We start from the raw sequence: 19,823 nt of genomic DNA, 5'->3' as shown, positions 1-19,823 counted from the left end.
AGGTTTAAGCAAGTTATGATGGATTGAAAAGGACATAGATTTGTGATTTCTATGACACAAAATATAATTAGGCACAGATCTGAAGAAAAGATACAGATTTGAGGCTTACATATATATTTTATATATTGGTACATAGATAACATTATGCTATGAAGAAAAACAACCCATACTTCCATCTGTTGAAACACTTTTTTATTAAAATATAATATTATTTATACAATTTCTTAATTATACAAAATTTTGATATTGATTCTTTTGTTAACACAATATATTGATTAAAATAAATTTATGTACAATTGATAAATGTAAAATGTAAAAATATATGTTCAAATTTTCTTTAAACAGTAGGAAAACACAAGTTTTAGTATGTTTGGTCATTATAAAACTAACTGCATTGTTTTTGTATTATTCTATTCAGAACAGGAATGTGTCCATAGTACACTGATGCCCCACTCACACTATTATTTCCCATGTTCAGTGGACCGTAAAATTGGGGTCAAAACTTAAATTTAGCATTTAAATTAGAAAGAGCATATCATGGGGAAGAAGTGTACTAAGTTTCAAGTTGAATGGACTTCAACTTCATCGAAAACTACCATGAACAAAAACTTTAACCTGAACTTTGCACTATCATTTTCTATGTTCATTGGACCGTAAAATTGGGGTCAAAACTTTAATTTGACATTAAAATTAGAAAGATCATAACAAAGGGGAACATGTGTACTACATTTGAATTTGATTAGACTTCAACTTCATCACAAGTTACCTTGACCAAAAACTTTAGCCTAAAGCTGAACGAACGGACGGACAGACTAGAAAACATAATGCCCCTCTACTACCATAGGTGGGGCATAAAAATTCTATATCCAAACCTTTGACTCATTTACTATAGGTTAATGTTATAAGTAGTTATTATGATTATAGTCCATTAGACTGACCAAAACCAAAAATATTAATTCAGTTCTTTTTAAAAATGTTAATAAATTAACAACAAGGCAATTCAAAAAATTTTCTTCAATACATCAACTATCGTTATATAAAATAAATAAACAAATTTCAAAAATACCCTTGGAAGATTATTATAAAATTAAAAAAAAAAGAAACAGTATTTTAAAAAAAAGTCTACTTTTGATTTGCTGAACCATGATGTACAATATAAAGTAAAGTGTGATAAGTATACATAACAAAAAAGTATGGAATGTCATTGAAAGAAGGAATTTAAAAATAAGAAACAGACCATATTAAATATAAAATATAACTAACAAAATGGTAATATATACAATTTGATATGTTTACTTAAATATGCATTTAACAAATTGATTCAGATACAAACACTTTTTTTTAAATATAAATCAATATTCTTCAGGTAATTACAGAATTAAATATTTCCAATCAAAGATACATTTTTTTTTATTATTTCATTGGATCATATTCATTATGTATTACTTAAATAAAATTCTGACTGAGAATCAAGTAAAATGAAATCTTGATTTATCTTTTAGATTTGTGTTTTCTTAATCTTAAGGTGGTACCTAACACTACAGGGAGATAACTCTGTAAAATCAACTAAAGGTTTTAATCATGTTGTAATGTTGAGGGAATATTAAGCTTCTAAATGATGAAAATTAGAGTTTGTTAAACTGCTTTATAACCTGTGTAACTTTTCTGATAAATTAGTTGGTTCAAATTTTTTTGAAATTTTTATATTTTTGTCAAAGGGTCAAGGTTTATACTTTGTTAAAATTTCTTGAAAATTAAACGAGCCAAATTACTTTAAGTGAAGGTGATGGGTACCACCTTAAATCATTTGTAACAGTATTCAAAAGTACTACAGTTATATAGGGCAAATTTCAGACAGCTAGACTGTTTGCAAACTTCAAAAGAAGGGGATAAAAAAAAAAATACAATTTTCCACATGGTCAAGTTAAAATATGCATACAATGCACAAATTGAAAAAGTGGTGAATCTGATGACATAAGCAATTACATATGAACAGAACATATCATTTCCCTTGAAACAACAAAAGAAGCTTGAAAGTTAGATATTTACGGACCTACATTATTTTCAATCAACCAAAATTATCGCCATAGCTTACATCTAATGTACATAGAGATTCTTCAGTCAGTCTATAATTAAATGATTAGAAAAATAGATATTAAAGCTAGGTTAATATGATTATCAGTGATGCACAGGATAAGTATATACATGAAAGCAAAAAATAAATCTTTCTACAGCAAGATAAATTACCATGGTTAAGTCTGTCTGTCTGTATATCTTATAAAAGTTTGAATAAAAACATAACAAATGCTTTAACAATTAAAGTAAATTTAATACAATTCTTATAAAATATTTATATAAAAACAGCACAACCTATGTATTGTATAAAAACAAGAACTTCTAATTGAAAGACTGGAATATTGGAATGTTTTGAAAATATTTATATCTTTGGTATAATTATCATAATAACAACCAACAAATATAACATTGTTCCAAACTTAACAGTATTTGATTTGTTGCTGTATATGGACTGAGCTTTTTGTTTGGCGACATTATTATTAGGATTTGTGTCATGAAAGTTAAGCACCATACAGGGTTCCGATGAATTCTGCACAACCTTCCACGACCTGTCAAACACGTTCTCACAGAAGTCAGTGGCATCTGTGTATATCTCTGTGAAGTTTTTACAGGAACTGTAACCTGGACATGTGTTTGTTCCTAGAAAACAAATCATTAAGCTATTTTATTAGTTTATTTTAAAATCACAAGCCAGAAGAAAGAAAGTTGTTCAGATAACCCGGCAAATTCTATACTGCCTTCGTACCTGATCTGTGCAATAACTTCAAATGAGTTGAGAGCAATATTTAACTTTATAACATGACAAAGTCAAAAACACTAAAAGTATCCATTTAAAGAATGCTCCTCTGTGGTATTCAATTTCACAGTAAATTCAGAACATTTTGCATGCTTTTATTATTGTGATTGCTTCATTCAAACAACAATTACAAATTCATTTTGCAAGAGCTTTCCTGTCACAATTATTTTGCAATAATTTAAAACATCCCCAAAAATTTTACTTAATAATATGTAGTATATATATGAAAAAGGTGACCTTGGTGATTGACGTTAATAAATTCAGGGATTCTGATGTATTGAAGATTTACCAAGCGTTGGTTTACTGTCATTTGAAATCATAACAATTTTTTCATTCTTATAGGTTAAAATAGTGTTACAACTTGGTGAGGAGCAGACAAATATATATTATTAGTTTTTAGGATATGTTTCCTCTAACATTTGTGTTTATATATGAGAAATTTTAAGGAAAAAATCATTAAGTAAAAACTGTTTTCAGTATCAGATAGTAGAAGTATCAATTATTTTACCACTGCTCAGGTCAAAATCTGTTTCCCAGTTTTTCACACAAGTACTATCATGTTGACAATCCTTCCACCATAAGTTACACTCTCTTTCACACAAAGGTACTTTGTAAAATCTTTCTTTTCTTGATTCCATGCCATTAACCTATGTAAATAAAAATAGAAAGACTTTGTTTTGAATCTTTTTTTTTCTTTAACATCAATATAATAATATATTTTGACTAAATATAAGCTAGATCAGTGCTTATCTATCCATGCAAATTCAGTGGCTATCAAGATAATGAAAAAAAAAAATATTTACATGTTGACCCATTGGTGGCCTAAGGCTGCTCTATGGTCGGGTTGTTGTCTCTTTGACACATTCGCCATTCCCATTCTCAATTCTATTAATGTTATGCTTATAAAGTTAATAGATCATATTTTGTTTACATTATGAAAGCTTTTCATTCTATATGTTGAAATAATATTTTGTGCAACGATACACTTTGAACTATTTACTTGTGTGATGATGAAATACATCAATCAAAATATATCCCTTTCCTCCATGGATTTTTCTTCTTCATATACTTGATTTGCATAGGATTTTTTTCAATAAAAAAAGTCATCAGGTTTCAAATATAAATGCATTGTGAAAACGAATATTTCATCATTGAAATTCAAGTCATAAATATTCTTTTTATATTGGATACAAACTTTTTTAAGTCTGATGCAGACAATTTGTGGTCAAAGAATTTCAACTCAGAAACTACACAGGCGTCAAAAGGCGTCATTATGGAGTTAAGGGGGTGGCGTCATTATGGAGTAAAAATCCCAAACAAATCACGAAGGTTGACAGTTCTGTGATATTCATTTATACAAAAACTAACAGGCTTTCTACATCAGTTACCATACTAACCTTAACAAGCCATGGGCCTACATTTGGTGAACATTCGTAGAAACAAAAATTCTGTAAGAAATGTCCCCTACACATAGGTGATAGCTGACCACAATGATTCAGATTAAAGTTCTGCCAACGTTCTAGCTTCTGTAAAGATTTAGTTGTGTTTTCATAACAACAATTTTTCTTCTTCCACTCAGAACACTGTAAAAGAAAGAATGGAGAACTAACTTTTTTTTATTTTGTGTGTTAAGTTGTTGGATGTTTTCAGAGATTATGAATTCCCCTCAATATGAAATGGGGAATAATTGTAAATCTGTGAAAAATCAGGTCATCTAAAACAAATTGTGATCACTTTAAACTCGTAATTAGATACTAATGAACAAAACTAACTAATAGTGTATTATACCTTCTTCTTAAAAGGACACCTTATACCTTTGTACCATAAAAAAAACATACTGTTTGAACAATGTGAAAATTACTAAAACATTGACACATTATTATTTAAGGAGATATATATACTCAATATGCAAGTGATGCACGAATATTGCAATATATAAATGGGAAGTTCACAAAAGGAAAGTTAAAGTCAATCACTTTTATCATAAAGTTTAATTTTCAAATAATGATAAACATGATCAATTCATCTTCTTTAATAATGATTTATTGATACACTGTGTGTGTGATTATTATTCTGTAGTGAACTTGAATAATGATTATTTTACATCTTAACAAACCTGTCCATACAATTCTCCAGCTCCCGGAGACTTTTTCTGATAGACTCCATCCATACAAATATCTAGGAAGCCATCTACAGAGTTTATCTGAGCTAATCTGTTATAACAGTGTACAACTGTTAACATCAACTCGATCAAACATATAAAATACATCCCTTCATCTAAAAAAAAATCAATTAACCAGTGTTAACATCAACTCGACCAAACATATAAAATACATCCCTTCATCTAAAAAAAAATCAATTAACCAGTGTTAACATCAACTCGAACAAACATATATTATAAAATACATCCCTTCATCTGAAAAAAACATCAATTAACCAGTGTTAACATATATTTTTATATATTTTTTTCATAATCCACTGTCACTCTTTCATTGTATGAATGTTTTGTCTTTAATTTGTTGCCATAATCATTTATAGTTAATGTGTTTGTGCTAATAAAGTTATGTGTTAGTGCTAATAAAGTTATGTTATGTTATGTTATGTTATGTTATGTTATGTTATGTTATGTTATGTTATGTTATGTTATGTTATGTTATGTTATGTTATGTTATGTTATGTAAATGTAAAACAGATATATATATATCATGTTAAGGAGGGGTCTTTGCGAAAAATACCAGTCGAGAGAATGATATATCTGTTTTTCTTTCTTGTCTCATATGAATTTGCACTGTATATGATTTTTCAATGGAAATTGTGAAGTCAAAATTCATTCTCATTAGCATGAAAACCCATGAGTGATCAGGATCGTACAAATTATTCAAAAAATATTCTTATACATGTAAGTCGTGTAAAATAACATGTATTATGTAACATATGTCATTACCATCATACTATATCATGTATAATATACATATAATTGTTACTTTGTATGAACATGTATCATGTATATTTTGATTGTTTAAATACATGTTTTGTTTTTATGAATACATGGTGTACATATTTTAAAACATGATGAATAATTATGTGTTTTTATGGATGTGTATTTAATTAGTATACATGTTCTTTTTATGAACATATACTTAGGTTTTATATATTTTGTTTTTATGAACATAAGTATTTATTTATGCCATACATTCATAAAGTAGGGAACTACCATACAAATTTACTTTTAATGTCACAGATGTTTTGACATGATAGAATTATAGAATCCAAGACTGTTCGCCCTGATTCATGTTTGCCCAGGTTCTTTTGCCCTGATTTTTTTTCTTCTAATTGTTGTCTAGTCGTATTCTTTTAAGCATTTGAACAAAGTATGTTAAAAGCTTGTTGAAAAATTGACAGAATATTTATCAATTTATCCTTTTCCCTTTGATTTGCAGAGTAGAATACTGCAATACAATGTATCTATCTCTATTTGATATTTGTTTAACAAAACAATTATATTCAGTCAATCACAAATGTATGCATTATGACTAGTCTCAGAGTATAAATAAACTAAAAAGCGCCTAGGAGCGCCTGTGAGTGCTAAGGAAAAGAAAAAGCGCCCGGGGAAGAAAAATTAGCAACTGGAATAATGAAATAATTTTATTATGTATCAATAAATTTTTTCCTTAAAAAAAATCATAGCTTGTTTTGTCCTTAATATAAATGACGATATGTACGATGCTACATTGAAAGTGAAGTTTATATCTTTTTATAAAACGAAAACTTTGATTGTTTAAATGTCTTTAGATGCTTATCAGGAATTTAATGCTTAGTTTTGAATTAAACCAAAGTCCTGCTTTTTACTCCCTTCATTTAACTACTGTGCATGTATAGTACTGCTTTATTTGCTGATTTATCTTTTTTACTCTTTTAATTTTGATTAGATAACATTTGTCTGTGAAATTAAAAGATTTTTTTTACATTTTTCATTTTAATATTGTTTTTGAAAAACATGTCTTTTGAAGTTTTACATTTAATAAATCTTCCGCATAATCTGTGAACTATTATTCTCTATCTTTCAAAATAGTATTCATGTATTATTGTTAAAATTGAAATCATTCTGTCTTCATATTTGTTTTTGTGCTTTATTATAAATGTCCATTATCTGAATTTGCAAATCACTTGTCTATAAGATTTAAAAAAAATAATGAATGTACATTACTTATTTCATCAACACAAAGTTGTCTCATGCCAACAAAATATCTATATATTTTCCCTGTGCACTTTTTCTTTCCCCTGGGCGCTATTTGTTCTTCCCTGAGTGCTTTTTCTTTCCCCCAGGCGCTCCCGTGCATTTTAGTAGGACCCAAATAAATGAACTTGTAAATTCGTTTCATACTTTATAGTTCATATATCATTGCTTTTATTTATTTCAAGCTGAATATTTTATCAAAACAAAACATTTGTATTTATTATTAATTGATCAAAAGACAATATTTAACACAATGATTAGTGATCCAAATTTATTTTGTCATTGAACAATTAATGATCCTAAACAATTAACCCATTAACTTTTAGATATTTCCATGTTTCCATAAATTTCAAGAATATGCATGATATCTATATTAATTTTTATAGTACATTGTAGTAGGGCCAATGGACTCTTTGAGCGAACGAACTCAGAGTGAACGGACCTAGGGCGAATATGTTATTAGGGCAAACGGTCCAGAATCCGAATTATATGCCAGTCTGCTGGTATGCATTATATATACTGTATGTGTTAAACATTGTGTTAATAGCGATAGTGTCAAATGTGTCAAACATATTTTTTTTTCTCATTAGAACACGGCATTGTTAACAAAGCGTAATCAGGACGTCATATTAAAATGGCATATAATCCTGCCCAAAAACATCGGCGTCTCTGCCCTGTGCTTCCAAATAATTATGACGTCTTGAAAGGCAATTATAATTTTTTTCTTTGACGCCTTACATCGCGTCAAAGAAAAAAATTATAATAGCCTTTCAAGACATCATAATTATTTGGACTACCAAATAATGTGACCATAATTTGTTTAAAGGTCTGGAGTTTTTATTGGAAAATTTGGTTAATTTTGGTGTTGAGGGTTGAAGAAATTGATCACACGGATTGTGTGAAGTCTAAATCATTATGTAAGAATGAATGAACTTCTATATAAAACTGTAAAACAACAAATAAAATTGGTCCGTTGTGTTCCAATATAAAATTAAGTGTTTGAAAATTCTTATTTCTTTAATCATTCTCAACTCAAATCTTTGATTAATCCCTTGAAATTACTTCATTTCCACTCAAATGTAATGAACAGTCTTCACTTCTATCGTTTCTTCGTCTTCCTATAGGGGTTTATAACTGAGCGTGGAGTGTTCGTACCCTTGTGGTATTCATTTACCTCTTTTCTCCATGAGTAGTCTGTTTACCAACAAATAAAGTCCTGGACAATGACGCACCAGGATGGTAAATTATAAAATAAAAAGTAAAATCACAGTACTGAACTCCGAACAAAATTCAAAACGGAGAGTTCCTAATTAAATAGCAAAATTTAAAGCTTACAATCAAATGAATTTATTACAACTGTCATACTCCTGACTTGTTACACGTTAACAGGCATTCTCTTATGTAGAACTTGAAATGGTGGATGAACATAGCTTTTTAGCTAGCTAAACCTCTCACTTGTATGACAGTCGTATCAAATTCCATTATATCGACAACGATGCGTGAACAAAACAAACAGACATAAGGCAGCAACCATTTGATTGTATGGGGGGCTATGGATTTTTTTCTGGACAACTTCTTTTCGCCTTTAGTGAAAAACAATCTATTTTTTTGGCGACAAGACAAAAACAATTTTTTTCTTTTAATTTTAGCATTACATATAGTGGTAGCTGAGGGTGAAATTAACATTTTTTTCTCAGGATCAAAAACAAATTATTTTTTTTTCTCTAAAAACTGGAAACAAACTTTTTTTCCAAAAAAAACCATAGCCCCCTCCCCTCTGAAAATCAAATGGTTGCTGCCTAATAGGTAAAAATGCCAAAAACATATGCATTTAAAGATTTATTGTACATGTACCCTTGTGTTGATTCAATTCTAACCATGATATGGAAAAAAAATTATTTGGTCGGGTTGTTGTCTCTTTGGCACATTCCCCATTTCCATTCTAAATTTTAAAGTTTCAGTATAGAAAATCCAAAATCCTATAAAAAAAAACAGAAAAAAGAAATCAGACAGAAGATGAACACACCAAAAAAACGGCAACGCACAGGAATTTTGGAAGATCTTGAATACAAAGCACTAATTTTTCTGTTGATGTTCTTTACGATTTTTTTAAGACTCTCAATTCTTCGAGTTCTGAAGATGAAAACATACCGATTTCAGAAGAATTGCAAGAATTGAATACAATTATTAACAGTAGTATTATTGAGGTAGACATTTTTACATGTATAAAAAAAAATAAAAAATAGAAAAGCATGTGGTGATGATTTAATTATAAATGAATATATAAAGTCTACTGTAATATTTGTATGCCTATTTATGTTTTATGTTGAACTTTTTAATGTTATATTTAGTTCGGGAAATGTACCAGAATCTTGGCTTATTGGAAATATTATACCTTTTTATAAGAATAAAGGAGATCAATGTGATCCACAAAATATTAAACCAATCACTTTTTTAAGCTGCTTGGGTAAATTTTTTTACTTCAGTACCCAATCTATGAGTAAGCTTATTTCTAGAAAATTCTCAGTTTGGCTTTAGGAAAAATATTCTACTACCAATAGCATTTTTGTTCTTCACATCTATTATTTTAACTGTTAAAACAGAAAAAGAAAAACACTTTATTGTGCCTTTATTGATTTTGCAAAGGCTTTTGGTACTGTTTGGCATGCAGGACTTTGGTCAAAATGACTTAAATACTCTGTGAATGGTAAAATGTTTAATACTATTACAAATATTACAGTAACATAAATGCTAGAATTTGTTATAGTGATGAATTTCAGAATTTTCCTCATGTAATGTTGGTGTTAGGCAAGGGGAGAATTTATCTCCTATTCTTTTTTGTTTATATGTAAATGATGTACTGGAAGATTTTTTTAGATATAAAAGAACATAGATGGTTTGAAAACTCCATCAATTGAATTAGAAACTGAACTAGATTGTTATCTTAAACTTTTTATTATATTATATGCAGACTATACAGTTTTGTTATCAGAATCGCAAGTTGACTTATAAAGCAACTGGATACTTTATCTGAATACTGTGAATTGTGGAAACTGAAAGTAAATGTACAAAAAAGTAAAATTGTAATTTTCTCTTAAGGTAGACTACCTAATAATATTAAGTTTAATTATAAAGATACAGCCCGTAACAGAGTAGTGATCGAATTCGCGTTTCTTTACCGTCAGAATAAGTTACGTTATCGACAAACTTATTTCAGAAGTGACATGATTTAATTTTCTTCATCGACAAAATATTTCATGTCCAACGTGTAAGTTTTCATTGTTTCAGTCGAAGTTTTATCATTTTATCATTGGTAATTATCCATATCTGACAGAGAAGAAATATTCATAATTCTCAGAAAGTTTTCGTAAATATTGCTAGATACCACTAATTCCAACAATCAAGACAACAGAGACAAACAGGGAAAAAAATATGAAAATGAAAAGATATGACTTAAGTGTAAGCATGTTCAGGGAGACGGCACTCAATTTACCAAAAAAATTATTGATGTTTTAAGGAACTGTAGAGGTCTCCACAGGTTTTCAACAAGGGTAGAATTCAAAACCTTGAATATGAAAGCCTCGAAGTCCATGATACTGTTTCTGTGCAGTAGTTATATCGACAAAATCCAATCATGTACACGACATATAATACATGTATATGCATACATGTGTATTTACGGAAGCGTATTAGCGCCACACATTTTTTTTCTTTCTATGTTTGCGTTGCCAAATCATTATGATATATAATAGGAATAATGGAATACTAGAAGTGCAATTATACATAAATTAAGACTGATTTGTGCATTAGAAAAGTATATAATTTAACAAGAAAATAGATACAGTTTAGTATATATTCATATTTGAATTGAAAGATCAAACATAATGTCATACAATTGTGAAACCTCCAAGTCAAATAGACAAATTGATCTTTCTGCTTTACAATGAATTATTAATAAGGAAACATTTTTTTTAAATCTCAGAATATGAACAAGATTCTTTGATAGAAAGTCGTTGAATTTTCATTTCGATATAATGAAGTATTTTTATGATGCTTGGGTAGCAATTTGAATAGAGAGAAAATAATTTTATTAATAAAACATCTTCATTCTATATATTTATTGCCAAAGGGTAGCTTGTTTGAATCTAACCTACTTTACACAGTTCTCAAACGAGAGCTTATATACTTTGGAAGTATATTTATATTCGGTTATAGCTATATTAGCAGGGTTGATTATTTTCTTAGGTATAACCTCAATTTATTCAATTTTCTTTGTAATAAAAAAAGTCGTATAATTTTCGTTATCGAACAAAAAATTAGAAATACGGAATATTATATGTGAATGGTTAGGAAATCCGTTTCCCCTACATGTTTTAAAAGTCAAAGTAAAATGTTTTCCTTATAACTTTTTTTTGTAATTGAGAACCTATGTTGTTTATTGGTAATAGATGAAATGTTGCATGATCCCCCAAAATGACAGCAAACGCAGTTTTCCGGACGATTTTCATTTGTACACTGCTAAAAACTGTCAGGTCCTGGCCATGGTATATTTTAGAGATTTTTTTTTTTACTATCTTTTTACTAAAAAAAATATTCTCTGTGTGTGTCATTGCAAGAAATAGTTTAGCTCGTTATTTTGTCATATTAAAAAAAAATCTCAACAAAATTTTCCCGTTTAAACTGTACTAGAAAAAAGTTTGGCATGTGAAACGGACGAAGACATATTCTAACAGAAGTACAAATACCAGTGCTCCCTTTTGTGTATACATATGAGAAAACATTTCAAAGTTATTGATTGAATTCAAATCCATCATTCATACGGTACGCATTGTAGTCCGAAAAAATAAAGGACTTCATTCCTATCAAACACCTTTTTAGTTGTTTACCAGTATATTACTTTTAGTTTTGGGTAAAATTGTAAAGGAAATAATACTATCAAGACGTGATGTCGTCCTTCCATAAATCTTTTTTTTCTGTTCTGACTTTGACGAAATGGTGCATGGACATATTTTGTTAGAATATTATTAGAATTATTTTTCAATTTTATCGGTATTAAACTTGATTATCGACACATGAAAGTTTGTCAGCATTGTCAATCTTTTTAACGTTAAAGTACCAATAGTTCGGTCATTACTCAATTAAGTTTGTCGATAACGTAGCTAATTTTGACGGTAAAGAAACATCAATTCGATCACTTCTCTGTTACGGGCTGTATTGTACTAGAAACTGTTAATGAGTTTACATATCTAGGTGTCTTATTCAGTAGAACAGGAAGTTTTTTAAAGGCTAAAAAGGCACAAGCTAATAAAGCAATGTGTGCTATGTACGACGTTATCAAAAAAGGGAGATTGCACATTATTTCTATTGAATGTAAAATTGGATTATTTAATAAGATTGTTAAACTTATTTTAATTTATGCGAGTGAAGTCTGGGGTTTTAGTAATAATTCGGTTATAGAAAGGGTTCATAATTATGAAATTCTGCAAACTTTTGCTTAAGGTTTAAAATTCCGAGGCTACACTTAATTTCATGACACATGGAGAATTGGGCAGATATCCTTTGGAAATTGATATTAAACTCCGTATAATTAACTACTGGATTAACTAATTGTCTGGAAAACAAGAGATATTTCCTGCAATTCTATACAAGTACTCATTGCATAAATATTAAAATGATATTACTTGGTTGAAACATGTTAAATCCATTCTTGATGAATCTGGTTTATCATTTGTGTGGGACTCAATATTTTGTTAACGATACATGACTATATACTTTTGTTAAACAAAATCTTGTTAATAATTTTAAACAAGATGGCACATTAACGTGCAAGAATCGTCAAAAGCTATAAACTATCGTATGTATAAAGGTAGGTGGCAAAATGTTGCAAGAGAAAATAGAAAATGCTTACTTTGTAATTTTGGCGACATCGGAGATGAATTTCATCATATTTTTATGTGTTCTGTATTCAATGATGATCGTAATCTGTTTTTGAGAAAAAGATATAGAAATCAACCAAGTTCATTAAAATTCAATGAACTGATGAATAGTAAAAATCTTTCTGATCTTAACAACTTGTGCAAATTATAAGACTTATAAATATTCATTTGGGCGCTCCTGTGTAATTCATGTACTTGATATCATTAAGTTTGATATGTATACCGTACGTTATATATGATATGTACCTCCCACTTGCTTTCGTATAATTTTTTGTATGTCTGTACATATACATGATGTAATTGTTGTGTGTTCTCTATCCTATTGTAATTTGGTTTGTTAAAAAATAAAGATAAAGAAAGTTTCAGTATAGAAAATCCAAATTACTATACGTATTCTCATATTTGTCAATTCGGTGTCTGATAGATGAAGGATTGTTGCATGCCGTGCTAGCAATGATTTCCTTAAAACACGTATATACATTTAGTAATTGGTCAAAACAAATATAGGTTAGACTAGATTCAAGTACACACATTATATTAGTGACTCAGTACCCGGAGAGGTTTTTGTTATATAAAGATTGTTTAGGACTATTTGTAAACAATAAATGCAAGCACATCATAGAAAAAAAACAATGGAGTAATCAATGTTAAAGTTTTATAACAAACATCTCTTTTTTAAAGTCTGTGGATTTTCTACAAAAATTTTGGTTATGTTTACCGCACCCCCTTTCTATTAATTGCAATGAAACAATAAATAATAATTCTTTGCACGAAGTTTCCCCTTGGTATAAGAACAAAATGGCCAATCTCTTTTATTCATTAATTTTGCTGTTTTAATACTATTGGATTTGCAGTTTGAAAATTTAGTTATTCACATGGCCACAGCGGGTTACTTAAAATATTGGATTTTGATATGATAGGGTTTTACTGGAAGATATTTTAAAATTGGCATAATGTATTTTATGGAGTGGAGTGTTGAGTGGAGTATTGGAGTGAAAATTGGAGTGATTTTTTAAAATGAAATTTTTGAAGTGAAAATTTTGGAGTAAAATAGAACACAGGAATAAGAGAACTGCAATTACAATATTATGTCCGAGATTTTAATTGAGAAAATATACCGATTTGTAAACAATAAACAACGAAAAAGTTTCACTTACATTTTACCCTAACCTTGAAGTACTTGCAACAGAAGATTTTAAAGTTGTAATCTTTAGCATAATACGCCAAATATACACAGAAAAAGCCTCATAATATCTTACTTGCGGAAAACTCTAAAAAAAATCATGGTTTTAAAATTCATATGGATATTTGCATTGATATGGGAGATAACTCTGCCAAAAAAGGCAGAAATATCAATAAAAATTGATACAACATTATAACTTTACCGCTTCTATTCAAGGATATTTTAAAGGCATCGGGGCGTTATCCATAAAAAAAAGTTTGCCACTTTTAGGATTATATAATATACAACTTCATCACTTACCTTGCAATTACATCATAGTTGATCAATCATTAACTATGTATACATGATGTCTTTTAAAATTATAAAATAATCTCTGTTTTTTTTATCTTGTGTGACAGAAACACTGTTTAAGATTCAAATTGTACGTTAATACCACAAAGTGTTCTAAGAAATGAGAAGCATTTTCTATTTTGTAATTTTAAAAGACATCATGTATACATAGTTGTTGATTGATCAACTATGATGTAATTGCAAGGTAAGTGATGGAGTTGAAAGGGGCGAAGAGGACGTACTCCCCAATTTGATGAAAACATTTGTATATTATTTAATTCTAAAAGTGGCAAACTTTATTTTATGGATAACGCCCCGATGCCTTTAAAATATCCTTGATCCCCCCTAAAGATAAGATTGAGAGAACATTTGAGCTGCGTTGTATATCTAATTAGGTACTAAATTACACACTAGTTTTTAATTATCCAAATAATAGCACAGTAAGAACAAAGAGATGTTGCCTATGTTATGTGTTAATTTGAAATCATGTTAGATGTCTTTCTAATTCTTATTTGTATTCTCTTTTCAAACAGATTAAAGAAAAAAACACAACTAAAGAATCGATGCTTCTTTTTATGATTTCTTTCAGGTGACCTTTGGCTGTTTTGTGCGCCTTGGTTCGGTTTGTTGTTTCTTTGAAATAGGGACGAAAGATACTGGTCAGATGGAGATTCAAACTCATAGATAGAAAATAAACTGACAACGCCATGGCTAAAAATAAAAAAGACAAACAGACAAATAATAGCACAGAAGACTTAACATAGTAAACTAAAGACTAAGCAACACGAACCCCATAAAAAAAACTTGGGGTAAGCAGATCCTACTCCACAAATGGCACCCGTCGTGAAAAGGGAAGGGTATTCTTTTCGTCGTAATAGCCATTCCATTCAGTATACTTTGAGGTGACATAAAAATGAAAATAATTTTCTTTCCGAGGCAATTTGGTTCGCAACGAATATAATTATAGTATGCGTTATAATTTTATCTTTTGCTGTGTTTGTAATGTTGTTTTTCTTTTTTTAATTTATATTTATTTGCAATGTTGCATACGTTTTTCTTCTTTTTTTTACTTTTTGTGTCATAGCAAAAACCAATTAAGCAATAATAAGTTTTTATATTCATACCAAAAGACTCTATATAACTGTTACGGGTGCCGCATGTGGAGCAGGATCTGCTTACTCTTCCGGAGCACCTGAGATCACCCCTATTTTTGGTGGGGTTCGAGTTGTTTATTCTTTAGTTTTCTATGTTGTGTCATGTGTACTATTATTTTTCTGTTTGTCTTTTTCATTTTTAGCCATGGCGTTGTCAGTTTGTTTCGGATTTACGAGTTTGACTGTCCCTTTGGTATCTTTCGTCCCTCTTTTACACTGTATATACCATCATAATAAAGAGACACGAGCTTATCAAAATTTGCTATCTTTAAAGAAATTGAGCATGATAACTGACCCTTCACTGAGTAGTCGTTTAACAACAAATACTTTGATGCTTGTAGCAAGCTGATCATCAATGTACAAATCCTTCTTTGTAGCTTTTCATCGTATTTTTAATTGAATACTTAAAATATGTTGTACAATGCGACATATGTCTTCCACTAGAAGAAAAAAGTATCCATATATCATATATAAACATCTGTTAATTGTGTAAATGAAGAAAATCATTAACACATTATATTTGTAAAAGGATATACATGAATGTAAGTATAAAAGCCAATTTTAGTTTTGTCTGTCTCAGATCTTTAGAAAATCTTGTCGTGTGATCCTCAAAAAGTAAAATAACAAAAATACCGATCTCAAAGGAAAATTCAAAACAGAAAGTCATATCTAAATGGTAAAATCAAAAGCTCAAATTTCATCTAACGAAGGTCATACTCCTCACGTAGTACATTCATTTTCTTATGTAGAAAATGGTGAATTAAACCTGGTTTGTAGTTAGCTTAACCTCTCATTTATATGTGTCTAAATCAATTACCGATAATGACATTTTTCCTGAGTGAGGATTCGCTTGACGAGGGACTAAATGCACTGGATAGTGAGCGACGCTTACCCTGTCTAACCTTGCTTGACGATGGACTACATGCACCGGATAGTGAGCGACGCTTACCCTGTCGAACCTTTCCATCTCTTTAGAGTTCATGCGATTGACTCAGTTTTTTGTTTTGTTACCTTACAATGAAAATAAGATTGAGAATGGAAATGGAGAATGTGTCAAAGGGACAAAAACCCGACCAAAGAGCAGAAAAACAGCAGAAAGCCACCAACAATTAGTATTAAAAGAAAGCGAGATAATCCCACACAGAAAGCGTGCATCAGCTGGCCACTTAACAAACATCTGTACTAGTTCAGTGATAATGGACGTCATACTAAACTCCAAAATTTATAAAAGAAACTAAAATCAATAATCATAAACAAGACTAACACATTCAAGACCAGAGGCACCTGACTTGGGACAGGCGCAAACATGCAGCGGTGTTAAACATGTTTTTTTTTATATTTCAATCTTCAACTAAACCTGTAGACAATGTAGAAAAAAACCAAACACACAGCAATACGCACAGTAAAACTCAATGTCCTTTTAAATCGATTAACGAGATCTGAACATCGGTAAACTACTGCTTCCTTGATTTAATTTAGCTATTGAAAATACCACAATGACTGCAATATATCTTATATCTGTTCTAAGTTAAACAGGGTAATGTTTGCTGTTATAAAACTTTATGTAAGATATTAACGAGGAGGTTCAATCATATACGATACGTTGATGGAACCGTTTTATGCCTCAGATGCTCACTTCGACAAATACTATTTATTCTCCGATGCTTGATAGACATAGGAAGATGTGATGAGAGTGCCAATGAGACAACTCTCCATCCAAATAACAATTTATTAAAGTAAACCATTATATTGAGCATGTATAATAAAGATACACAATTGTGAAATCCAATTTGTCCTCAAATCTAATAAAAAGGAAAATTGTTATCAAAGGTACCTGGCTTATAATTTGAAACGGAAGACGCGCTTTTCGTCTAAATAAGACTATTCAGTTACGCTTAGATGAAAATAATTAGAAAGCCAAACTAGTATAAAGTTGAAGAGCATTGAAAACCGAAAATTCCAAAAACGTTATGCCAAATATGGCTACGGTAATCTATACCTGGGATAAGAAAATCCTTAGTATTTCAAATATATTAAACGTTTAATCTATTCAATGAAAAACATTCATTTGCAAAGCAAATGCATTTGATTAAAATACAATTTTAAAAGTTAGAAAATATTGTGTTATTGCAGACGAAACGCGCGTCTGGCGCAAATACAAAATTTCAATCCTGCTATCTATTATGATAAAATTGGGAATGAAAAGGGGAATGTGTCAAAGAGACAACAACCAGACCAAATAAAAAAACCAACAGCAGAAGGTTACCAACAGGTCTTCAATGTAGCGAGAAATTCCCGCACCGGAGGCGTCCTCCAGCTGGCCCCTAAACAAATATATACTAGTTCAGTGATAATGAACGCCATAATAATTTCCAAATTGTACACAAGAAACTAAAATTAAAATAATACAAGACTAACAAAGGCCAGAGGCTCCTGACTTGGGACAGGCGCAAAAATGCGGCGGGGTTAAGCATGTTTGTGAGATCTCAACCCTCCCCCTATACCTCTAACCAATGTAGAATGTAGGTCACCAACAGGCCTTCAATGTAGCGAGAAATTCCCGCACCGGAGGCGTCCTCCAGCTGGCCCCTAAACAAATATATACTAGTTCAGTGATAATGAACGCCATACTAATTTCCAAATTGTACACAAGAAACTAAAGTTAAAATAATACAAGACTAACAAAGGCCAGAAGCTCCTGACTTGGGACAGGCGCAAAAAATGCGGCGGGGTTAAGCATGTTTGTGAGATCTCAACCCTCCCCCTATACCTCTAACTAATATAGAAAAGTAAAAAAATAACAATACGCACATTAAAATTCAGTTCAAGAGAAGTCCGAGTCTGATGCCAGAAGATGTAACCAAAGAAAATAAACAAAATGACAATAATACATAAATAACAACAGACTACTAGCAGTTAACTGACATGCCAGCTCCAGACTTCAATTAAATTGACTGAAAGATTATGATTTCATCATATGAACATCAGGCACAATCCTTCCCGTTAGGGGTTTAGTATCACACCATCATAACATATATGAGAAGAACATAACCCGTGTCATGCCAACAACTGTTTTTAGAATAAATGTGTTTAGTTCCGACGCAAAAACCTTATCAGTGATGAGTTTATTTGCAACCACTGGGTTGATGCCACTGCTGGCGGAGTTTTTATTCCCTCGAGGGTATCACCAGCACAATAGTCAGCACTTCTGTTTCGACACGAATTATCATTAATATGGTCATAATGATAAATTATCTGTTAACAAAACTTTTTTGAAATACTTAGGTCTTTCTACCTCAGAAATAGATAAACTAATGTTTGCAAAGTATTTAGGATTTTTTGTTTCTTTAAAGCTTTTCAATTTCGCCCTTTATTTGGTCTTTTTAAAAAAAAAAGATACATTGTATATATTCGAGCGTCACTGGTAATGAGTATTTTGTAGACGAAACGCCCTTCTGGCGCAGATACAAAATTTCAATCCTGTTATCTATAATGAATTTATTTACTTTGGCTTAATGACGTTCATTTTATATGGAAAATACAGTGCCTTGTGTCGTTTCTTATGTTGACTAGTATATATTAAATTAATCATATTAATACAAAGTTGAAGAAAAACAGAAGGACAAAACAAATGTACATATAAAATAAAGATAAATGACATTATTTCCAGAAATAACAACCAATAGATGTATGAAAATATTGATCACTAAACTTTACACAGACACGGCATGCATTCTTTTTGTACTATTCTTATGAATACGAAGTCATTATTTGACGGTTTAAAATAACATAGTAATGGACTATTTATATTGCGTCAATCAATTTCAGCATTCGTGTCCTTAATTATAACGTCCAATACACTATTATCCATCTATAGGAGTGAGTGATCAGATACAATTTAAATCATAGCACAGCGATCAAAGCCTTATACAATACAAACAGTTACATCTGCTTCATACATTCACTTTCACATAGAAATGGACGTTGAAATAAATTTTACGTAAAACTCTTTTTTTCCAATTGTGGATTCATTTCTATTTGTATAAAGCAATTTTCGAGCAGCTGTTGCTTGACATTTCTTCATTCATATGTTATGCGTTGCTATTATAAT

The 19,823-nt window shown here is 30.2% G+C and overlaps 1 protein-coding gene across 4 annotated transcripts; it reads right to left on the bottom strand.

Annotated features, from left to right (window-relative positions):
- Positions 1-265: 265 nt before the first annotated feature.
- On the bottom strand, positions 266-8,359 carry LOC134695752 (folate receptor beta-like). Of its 4 annotated transcripts, none has more exons than XM_063557160.1 (5): positions 8,284-8,359; positions 4,989-5,149; positions 4,270-4,455; positions 3,381-3,519; positions 266-2,715 (listed from the first exon to the last, which is right to left on the bottom strand). In XM_063557160.1, exons 1-5 carry the CDS (start codon positions 8,294-8,296, stop codon positions 2,438-2,440), a joined length of 777 nt encoding a protein of 258 aa, XP_063413230.1. In that variant the 5' UTR covers positions 8,297-8,359; the 3' UTR covers positions 266-2,437. The 4 variants fall into 4 exon arrangements, with proteins under 4 accessions (XP_063413230.1, XP_063413232.1, XP_063413233.1 ...); XM_063557162.1 differs by having other exon boundaries at positions 4,989-5,216; positions 8,172-8,284; XM_063557163.1 differs by lacking the exon at positions 8,284-8,359 and adding an exon at positions 8,142-8,272.
- Positions 8,360-19,823: the final 11,464 nt, after the last annotated feature.

The sequence above is a fragment of the Mytilus trossulus genome, chromosome 14 (genome assembly GCF_036588685.1).
Source record: "Mytilus trossulus isolate FHL-02 chromosome 14, PNRI_Mtr1.1.1.hap1, whole genome shotgun sequence".
Lineage (NCBI taxonomy): Eukaryota > Metazoa > Mollusca > Bivalvia > Mytilida > Mytilidae > Mytilus > Mytilus trossulus.
The sequence above is the reverse complement of the archived record's forward strand: the minus strand, read 5'-3'. Positions and strand labels throughout refer to the sequence as shown.

What these genes read in the sequence shown, in the direction of transcription:
- LOC134695752 (XM_063557160.1), bottom strand. An exon ending in TAGGCCCATGGCTTGTTAAG is followed by an intron (nt 3,520 to 4,269) that starts GTTAGTATGGTA and finishes TTATTTACATAG; the next exon opens with GTTAATGGCATGGAATCAAG. An exon ending in AGATTTTGACCTGAGCAGTG is followed by an intron (nt 2,716 to 3,380) that starts GTAAAATAATTG and finishes TTTGTTTTCTAG; the next exon opens with GAACAAACACATGTCCAGGT.